General features: G+C 38.8%; 1 protein-coding gene across 1 annotated transcript; it reads left to right on the forward strand.

The window, feature by feature from the left end:
* Positions 1-833: 833 nt before the first annotated feature.
* LOC146583741 (secretory phospholipase A2 receptor-like) lies at positions 834-9,147 on the forward strand. Its single transcript, XM_085281208.1, has 4 exons — positions 834-954; positions 1,597-1,796; positions 4,539-4,861; positions 8,740-9,147. Exons 2-4 carry the CDS (start codon positions 1,670-1,672, stop codon positions 8,935-8,937), a joined length of 648 nt encoding a protein of 215 aa, XP_085137334.1. The 5' UTR covers positions 834-954; positions 1,597-1,669; the 3' UTR covers positions 8,938-9,147.
* The last annotated feature ends 996 nt before the right edge of the window (positions 9,148-10,143 follow it).

Genomic DNA, 10,143 nt, shown 5'->3' on the forward strand with positions numbered 1-10,143 from the left:
AATACTGTGGTAGCTGTTTTGGTTCAGGGTAGCTCTCACTCTGTACAAGTCACTGACCCTGGATCCAGCAAACAGCCCCAGACCATCACACTCCCTCCTCTATGTTTGACATGCACACACTGTGGAACCATCCTTTCACCTACTCCACGGCGTACAAAGATCCTGTGTGATGCAAATGTTGATTCATCAGTCCATAATACCTTCTTCCAATCTGCAGTAGCCCAGTAGCCCTTTTGTATTATTCTGAATGTACATTATTTTACTGTTTTGGGGAACCTTCCTTTTTTTAACCTCTGGCTGTTCACCACTTAACTTTGTACCATTTCAAGCTATTTATTGGGCTTGAACGACTTGAATTGTTATAAATACCTGGAAAAATTGAGGTATTCTAAAACTGTAGTTTAGTGTATGGTGTATGTTCAGTATGTTCATATGTATGTTCGTATTTACGGGGTGGCTGTAGCTCAGGTGGTAAAGCAAGTCACCTACTAACCGGAAGTGTGGTGGTTCGATCCTACGCTGCTCCATTCTGCATGCCAAGTATCCTTGGGCAAGATATTAATCCAATGAATGTGTATGAATGTTAGTGAGACAGCACTAAAAGCTTAGTGCTATAGAGTAGAAAAGTGCTATATAAGAACCAGACTATTTAAGTGACTGAACAAAGCTCAGTTGTTTGTATTTTTTTTTAAATCAAAGTGTAAATAAAACTCTTTATCCCAATAGCTGGAATGGAGACAATGACTTGGCCACTGTCTACTGGCAGTCAGATATAGAACAACAGGACATGAGCATATATAACTCATGGATTGGTCTGCACAGAGAAACAGATGAGAATCAGACATTAGATGGCTGGACTTGGCCAAATGGAGAAAACCTCACCTTTAATGCCTGGGATTATGGCGAGCCAGACTGGGGTCAGCGATGCGGTTACGTAAATTACAACAGCAAAAGGTAAAGTGAGACTGTTCTGGAAACATTTTACTGATTTTTCTTTTAAACAAAAAACTCAAAATTTTTAACAGTCAGTTTTTCTAATAGTGCTGGCACACTTCAAATGTATCCATACTTACACAGCCATGATGAAGCCTTTTTAGTTTTTGTCACTGAGGTAATCAAAACTGAAATTTTATCTTTTATAACTTTAAACTCATAATAAATACTAACTTTCTTTAAAACTGATTTTCAGGGCTTTTAAAGCATATAAATGGGCAGTATTCACAGTCTGTCACACTGATATTTCTGGTGCATTCATCTGTTATCAGCAGGATTCTGTATGAACCTTTAGAGTGGATTATTGTTTCTGTGTTCCTTAATGATGCACACTGACTGTTGTGCACTGTGAGTCTTACTTAATTTGCTTGTGTTTAGACAATTTGCATATAGTTTTCTATGTGGCAAAGCACTGATCTCTCTCTGATACCATTGTCTTGACCAAACTCAGAATTCTAATATGCAGTGAGTCTACTAACTTTCCTGAAACTAAAGTCAAGCTGTGATTAACACAAGCAGCTGTAAAAGGGTTAGAATATTTTTTCTTATAGGACTCATTTATTCAATTCTAATTTTCATTGTTTGTTTGTTTTTTCTTGAAAGGCTTAGAAGTGGAGGTTGTGAAAACTATTTTTTTTTCATCTGCGACAATTTGGGATTCATCCCTGAGTCAAAAATGTGGGATGAAGCCAAGGATTACTGTCAGGATAAAAATCGCAGCTTGGCGAAATTCACAGATATTGGCGACATAAATTCACATGTCAAGGAGGACTTCCCAGTCTGGATTGGACTGTACAGAGATGGTAAAGACAAATCAGCATCATGTCACACTATTGTAAATGACTGTAACTGATTGGGACAAAATTCAGTGTCAAATTCAAAGTAAATATATTTCCTAGAATCCTAACAAGTCCGTTAAGTCACCACCAGCAACTTCATGTCTGCTAGTGGTGACTTAACTTTATAACAATCAGAGGTGGGACCAAGTCATTGTTTTGCAAGTCTCAAGTAAGTCTCAAGTCTTTATCCTCAAGTCTCAAGTCAAGTCTCAAGTCATGTCAGGCAAGTCAGAGTCGAGTCTCAAGTCACTGGTGTAAAAGTCCGAGTAAAGTCACAAGTCTGAAATTTTGAATTTCAAGTCCTTTCGAGTCTTTAACCTCTGGGGGGTCCTAGAAAAATGCATACACTATTGGGCTTAGAGCCACAAATCGACCACGCCATGAAAAGTGCCATAAAATATCTATATATTAATATTTTTTCCACTTTAAATTAGCCAATCTTTTAGACCTACTTCTCCTTGAAATATTCATATCAAGTTTTAATTACATTTCGCGGATTTTAACCCTTTATATCCCGGTTTCGTCACATGGCCACACTGTTTTTTTAGCCCCAAAAAACAAAGAAATCAAATATTTCCCAAAAGATACAATTCCAAGGCCCGGACTCCCGAGTACCACCAACATTCGGAAGATGGCCCATTATTTGGTTGTAATGACCGTGGAATGGGAAATAGCGTTTATAATGGGTTTCAATGGGGCACAAATCGACCACTAGGACCAATAGTGTAAGTTTATCTGTAGCTCAGCCACTGAAGCTAATTTAAGGGAGTCAGACTGGAATTTTGAAATATATGTAACCAGACTTTTTTTTGGAAAAGTTGGCTATATTCCGTTCAACACAGTGCAAATGGCGTGTATACGAACAATGAAAAATGGCACAAATCGACCCAAGACCACCCAGAGGTTAAAAAAAAAAAAAACGAAAAAAGAATGTTGCAGTTATATGCTAAATGTAAATATTAGACCATGTAATTTCTAAATCTGTGTTTTTCTCAACACATGACAAAATAGTGAACTTAGAAAATATACACAAATTGTGAAATTGCACCTCTTTAAAATGCAGCTCAATTAAACCTAGCTCCTAGAATAATTTTCACCGACAGTTCTGAGACGGGCTTTAAAATCGCATGACAAAAATATCATACACATTAAAAAAAACTGCATCACCAACGTAGCCTGGACAACATTTGCTAGTTAGATGAAGTCAGCTATCTCATTGTAGCATATTTATATGCATATTTATAATTAGATGGTTCTTGGAGTGAGTGCATACACTCGTGAAGTTTAGTAACTTCAGGTCACTGCAACAAGCCCAGGTACAGTTTACCGCCGGATGGGTACAGGACCTTGAAATGCACCGTGTAGAACGAAAGACTATCGTACATATCATAAGTTTACCAGTCTCACAAATCGTCTTCATAAATACACATTCATTAACCGTTTATTAATAGGACCTTTGAGCTCAACGGTAATTAATTAGCAGTGGAAATAATTTCTGGTACGCGTTACAGAAATGTAGCAGTGACAATAATATTGTATGCTGTAATCGTACTGGGCAATTAGTGATACAAAACAACTGTTTTACCCTGTGAATAAAAGTATATGTTTTTGTCAATGTACCATAATAACAGAAGCGAAACGCAATATTGTGTCAGGACAATTCACTATTTATGCACAATAAATAAAGGAGCATAGCGCGACAATTTCTGTTCAGCGCCAGACTTGCTTGTAACCTATTTCACCAATTATGTTAAGAAAAATGACGTATTAACTACAACAGAAGACTGACCTTCGTGTAAATGCTTGGAGCAGACTAACCTGTGAGCTGGAGTGTTCTGGGACGTTATATTTGGTCTTTGAATGGCTGCAATCCAGGCCACCCGTCGCCTCTTTGTTACTTCGGAAACATGGCTCGAACAATTTCTCTTCAGCGACGTAATCCAATAACAACCGATCTCTTTACCCGTCGGCTTCCCGTGGCTGTCATGTGACCGGCTATTGCAGTTAATAATACAACAGCTTCTTGACATTTTTGTGTTTCTTTTTTATCGCTGTATAACTGATTTCAATTGAAAGCCTGCGTGCGCTAGTACCTCTTGCCACGAGTTCCCAGAATCCTTTGCGGTTTTACCCCTGAATGACGTCACATTTTCAATCTCTATATAATATGCATGTTAAATTTTATATTTGGGGTGAAATATCAAGTCTTTTCAAGTAAACCGGTTCAAGTCCAATTCAAGTCCCAGGTCATTGGTGTAAAAGTCCAAGTCAAGTCACAAGTTTTAGAGCATTTTTTCAAGTCAAGTCTAAAGTCATAAAATTAATGACTCGAGTCTGACTCGAGTCCAAGTCATGTGACTCGAGTCCACACCTCTGATAACAATAATACTCATTTGAACAGGAAGCTGGTAGGAATCCTTTTTAAAATGGTCTGCTGAAAATGTTATTCCCCCAAGCAACTGCTGTATGCCCTGAATCTTGGTCACTGTCATTCTTCATAATGAAAAACCCAATACAATTTTTATGTAGTGCAGATAAAAGTTCAACTGCTTTTGTTAAACATTTCCAATATAGACTATGTTTTCCCATTTTTTCTTCAGTTTTTGCTGTTGAAACAGTTCTTTGCATTTTTACTTTAGAGCTAGTGGTGAAGTTGGTGATCCACACAGATTTTCATCTATTTTGCTGACAACTCCTGTTCTACAGGGGAGACATGGAGGTGGAGTGCAGGCACTTCAGGCTACATAAACTGGGCTTTGGGTGAACCAAAGAACAATAGCGACTGTGCCTCCGTCTTATCTGTCAGTAAACAGATGGCTGCCCAAAACTGTTCCCACCGCTTTCCATTCCTCTGCTACTGGAACAACTTGGTCGTAATAAAGGAGAACAAGACCTGGGAGGAGGCTCTGGATCACTGCCGAGCTCTCCGTTCACCGACCCACCAGCAGTTTCGTTATGACCTGATCAGCGTGCAACCAGAAGACTACAACAAGATCATGGCTGTAGTCACCGAAGCCAGCACAGAGGAGGTGGGCTCAGATTTAGTGACTTCACATTTTGGACGTGAGATATGTTTGGAGTTTGTTCATGCTGTTTGTTAGAAGGAGCTATGCAGACAACAGCAGCCATCTTAAGCTCTGCTTCATTTTATGTTCTGAATAACTCTGAATATTCTATAGCACAAAAGAGACGGAGGATATATATTTTCTTTTACTCAGCAAAACTTCATGAAAGCTTTCAGCATTAATTGTAGAGAATGTATGTCTGTTAAGGTTCTCAGTCATCCAGGTCATCGTAGTCTAAGGGTACGTCCAGACTAGCCCGGATAGATTTGAAAACAGCGTTTTTGTCTGAAAAAGCTCCGCGACCACACTAGCGTTTCAGTCGTTTCACAGAGTTGAGCGTCCACATTGAAACGGCTGAAAACGCTTACGTTCCAATTCTATGCATGTGTTAAACGCAATAAGATTCGACCTGCCTCATTTCTGTCTGCCTTTTATTTACTTTCCTGCTCTATGAAATGTTGTGGCAAAATGTCGAGGAACAGCACCGAGTGGACTAACAATGAGGTGGAGTTGTTGCTGCGAGTAACACAAAAGTACAAAGTTGCAAAAGCAAGTGAGAGTTAAAGAATTTAAGAAAAGCTATCTGGAGCATGTACAGACTGATATTAATCTTTAATAGAGCTGTCAAACCTGAGAGCAAACAAAACAACTGCTGTATAATGCCCTCCGCTATCTTAGTTTAATTGGTCACATGACTGCATCACATGACTTTTTAGAAAGTCTGTGTTTTCGAGTGTCCACACTGTGATGGGACAGCTCCATTTTGAAATGTATGCGTTTTCGAGAGAGTTTTCAAAACGTTGCGTTTTTCCTTGGGGAAAACGCCGTCTCAGTGTGGATAGGAGGCCAAAACGGAGAGAAAATTATGCTTTTTCAAACTAAAACGCATTAGTGTGGACGTAGCTTAAGGAGCTTGGAAAGAAAAGCGTCTAGACTTCTTTAAGTGGCTTGAAGACGTTTCACCTCTCATCTGAGAAGCATCTTCAGTTCTCGGGTCAAATGGGCGGTGTGTCTGATTGTGACCGACACCCATTTTCACACCTTGGCTCGCGGTTTTCTTTCCAAGCTCCTTAGACTGTAGAGAATGTATTTACTTCTGACACTCTGCTTTTATATGTATGGAATACAAAGTTATGTAAAACACATCTGCCATACAAAATTAAAAACACTAAAACATAATGCTCTTATGAAAACTTAAACTAGACACTAGACTTGTAGTCAAGACCGCCTGATCCGAGACCAAGACAAGACCAAGACCAAGACCAAATTGAGACGAAACCAAGACCGAGACCGAGTCGAGACGAGACCAAGACCAAGACCGAGACAAAAAAAGTCTTTAAACTGCAGCCAGATGCTGCTTCGTTTACGGGTGTCAGGCATATTTATGTGTTTTTGCTTTCACACAGCCCTCTTCACCGCTGTCTACTGTCTATATATATATATACAAACACTTCTATATACATATGCAGGACACCTTAAACTAGTTTTTTAATTAAGCAGCAAGGCAGAACAAAGTCGGGGCTGTATCAAGACACAGGGACTAAACCCCAATTCAACCAGACCCAGAACTGATCCGGAATTAAAACAGGACTACAACAGTAACCAAGACAGAACCAGAATCAGAACTAGATGATAGTAGCACTAAAAATCATCATAGACCTGCACTACACTTATTTTTTAATTCTACCAAAGTAAAATATTTAGATTGAGAAAAGTTTATATAATTATTTAGCCTTGTTGTGCAAACAAGCCTGCAAAACTTAATAAATTTAGAATTTGAAAAGTAACAAATGGTATCTGAAAAGAAACACTAGGTACTAGATACATGTTCTGATGAGTTTTGGCAAACAACTATTTGACTAACGTGTGTCTCACCTGCTCTTGTTCCCTCTTTGTTCTGCCGTCATTCTCTCTCTCCCTCTCTGTTCCTCTCTCTCCCTCTCTGTGCTGACAATCAAGCCAAACACCAACATCATAAAATATACAGTGGAAACCAGATGTTTAAATACTCTTCAGATAAAAACACTTTTTTAATTGTAACATCAAATCAGACTAAATGTTTATTTTTTTTAGATTGATAAATATAAAAAACATATTTGTTAACTTTAAGAGTAAAGAGAGAAACTGTCTGTATTTCTTAATTGTAAATGGCACCAAATTGTATTCAAATTGAGCCACACTTATGGAGCTCCACAGTTCTTTTTCTGGTGTTTTGGTTGACATCTCTTAATTTTCCCATGTCACAGAAACAGGCTCTGTGTTTTGCCTTATATGCATCCACAGCTGTGCCACCAATTTACTCACATGGACTCTACTAACCTATCAGAATCTTCTTCAGCTCAGAATGGAATCGTCTGGAGTTTTCTTATTAATTAACAATAAACTTAGTGTATATGTACTCCTAAATTTGATGAAAGTGATTAAAATAGACAGCCCCCTCTTTTTATTCTGACATTTAACTAATTCAAAAGATTTCAACATTAATTTATCTAAAACAAAAGTTTACTCTAAATTGATGTTTAACAGTAAAAAAAAGTTTTTATGTTTTCTCCCTAAAGTGTATGTAAATATCTGGTTTCAACTGTGAATATACTGCTGTGTATTGAAATTCCTCTTGTTTTGCATAGAAATATACTGAACAACATACAAAGCATAATATATAAAATAACATCTACCTGAGTTTTTTCTTTGAAAGAAGCTTCTTATGTCCATTGTTGTGTTCATCAGTACACAATTGAAACCGATTTAGATAGTTTGTTTAGCCGTGGAGGGTAACAACTGAAAATGTGAAAGACTCTCTAAAAAATCAGCATTGCTGTTCGGCTTTTTATTTATCCATTTGTTGATTCACTCGAAGAGCAAGTAACGCAACCAAGTGATCAGTTTGATATCAATCTTTTGTGATACACCGTCATATTTACATTATTAGTTCAGTACGAATGATTTGCTTTGGTACCTGGTCAAACTTAAGCTCTCCTCTGTCTGCAGCAAACTCGCAGGCAGCAGCTTCTCCCCCCTCGCTCACATGGGTGCTGTGCTCAGTCGCCTAGTGCCTGAGCTCAGATCATACCAAAATTAGGGGGAATTTACGACGGTGCGCTCTGTGCTTCGTGTGTTGTTTTTGTTTTATACAGTTGTCAGTCAGGCATCTAACTAACAAATTACACTCCAAAAGACCCCATGCTTCTGAAAAAATGACCCGGGCTTAAGCCCAGTAAGCCACCCCCCCGCTCCGCTGATGGTTGACTCCAAATCTCCCGAACACTATGTCGATTTGAGAACGCAAGACCGAAACAGCGAGACCAAGACCGAGACCAAGACAAAAGTCCGTCGAGACCAAGACAAGACCAAGACCACGTAAAAGTGGTCTCGAGACCGGTCTCGAGACATCCAACTCTACTAGACACTGATATTTTACATTAATTTCATGGGCTTTGTGCTGAGGTGCAGTCTGATGTTCCTGAATCCTCCCTTAGTTATGTTGCAACAGGCCAAGGCTGCTAGAGGCTTCCCATGATGCACTGAGCGCTCTTGTCATTCTCTCTGTGTTTATACACTAATACTAATCCCACCAGGAACTGTTGCCGTTTTAAACCCCTATGACATTAAAACAATTAAACATAATGTGTGCAGGGGAAGTCTAAGGAGTAAAACGCACTTATTTTGAAGGGAAAGATTAGGGATTAAATGGGTTCACCGTCTCGCCCATAAGGAGTGTTTGGTTCTGTCTCTTTAAAAACTTTGTGTTTTGTTTTGTTTCATTGCAGTAAGTGGACTCTCATGTTATAATAAAACGCTCTTAATACTTCCAGAGAGGTTCACTGACTGCTTCTTTCCCCTAGGTGTGGACAGGGCTGCGATTCCTGGCTGGTAAATGGCTGTGGGTGAACGGGGCAGATATGAAGTTCTCCAACCTGGCTCAGTGCCCCCCTACAGTGCAGCGCTGTGGAGTCTTAAGAAAGACCAGCACGCACAGTATAGAGACCAGAGACTGTGCAGAGAGACGAAACTTTGTGTGTTATAGGAAGTGGGCCGCTTGACGTCACTGCTACAGTCTTTTAGCCTTCATCAACTATACCTCTCTAATTTCCTCTCTGTTTATTAATGGAATTTTCATTAGAAGGTATTTTCATTAACACATCAGTTTAAATGGGCACCAATTTGTATTCTCTACAGTTGACGCATTGACTAAGCTAAAAATATTCTTTCTTTATATTGTTGCATTACATATTTGCTAAAAATACTCTTTTTTTGGAAATATAAAATTACTCTTTAATCATTAACTCAACTGTTAAGAGTTAAATAAATAGAGCACATTTTTTCTATTTCCTCGATATTCTCATTTTATTTATTACTATTATATTTGATTTTGTTATTACTTTAGATTTCTTTGTGACATTATAATACTTTGTGCTAAGTTAGTGCAAGTAAAAAGAAATAAATGAACAAACTGGCTATAGCTTGTTTGAGTGCTGAATTTCTTTCAGGGGTGTGTGAAGGATGTTGTATCTGGTTGGTTTTTTTAGTTTGACAGCATATTTCTCATGTTGTTTGATGAAGCCAGCTGCTGTTCAACCATGAATGTTTCACACATCTCATGTGCTTATTGTAAATCAATGTAACTTTACAGAATGGCTGCATGCAAGTGTCATCACTTCCCTGTTCAGAAAAAAATTCTTGGTGTCATTATGTCAGCACAGGACTTTCTGTTCTCTCAGGTATGAACACAATGCTGAAGATGGTACCTGTCTGTTCAACAGCAGACAAACACGATGTTACTGGTGAGGTCTAAACAAGTAACGCCCTCTGAATTTTACAGTTTTTCTTATAATGGGATTATAAGCAAGCACCAGTGTTGGGTCAGTTACTTTAAATTAGTAACTTAGTTAAATTACTAGTTACTTCTATCAAAAGTAACTCAGTTACTTCAAGTTACTCGTTACTTTCAAAGTAACTAGTTACTAGGGAAAGTAACTTTGGTTTTATTCAGAATTTGTCATGGTCTCCGCTCCTCGACAGCTGACAGCTGTCAGGTGCTTTGTTTTTGTTTCCCTTTCTCTCTTGCCCTCTTCCATTCTCTCTTTCTCCTGCCGGGCGGAGCTCAGTATGGGCTCCTGCCCCTGGCCTACACACCTGGAGGTGATCAGCACATCTGTTGCTGATCATAAGAGATTGGAACCCTTCTTAAGAGGGAGAGTCTGCTCTACTCGTCGCTGGATCGTTGAGCCATCAGCGTCAGTCGTCCT

This window comes from Mchenga conophoros, linkage group LG1 (assembly GCF_057382185.1).
Source record: "Mchenga conophoros isolate Kocher_MC1m ecotype Shallow Benthic linkage group LG1, M_conophoros_male_GT1.1, whole genome shotgun sequence".
NCBI lineage: Eukaryota > Metazoa > Chordata > Actinopteri > Cichliformes > Cichlidae > Mchenga > Mchenga conophoros.

Coding starts and splice junctions, on each gene's coding strand:
- LOC146583741 (XM_085281208.1), top strand. CDS start 1,670: ATGTGGGATGAAGCCAAGGATTACTGTCAGGATAAAAATCGCAGCTTG. Junction 1,797..4,538: donor GATTGGACTGTACAGAGATG/GTAAAGACAAAT, acceptor CCTGTTCTACAG/GGGAGACATGGAGGTGGAGT. Junction 4,862..8,739: donor CCGAAGCCAGCACAGAGGAG/GTGGGCTCAGAT, acceptor TCTTTCCCCTAG/GTGTGGACAGGGCTGCGATT.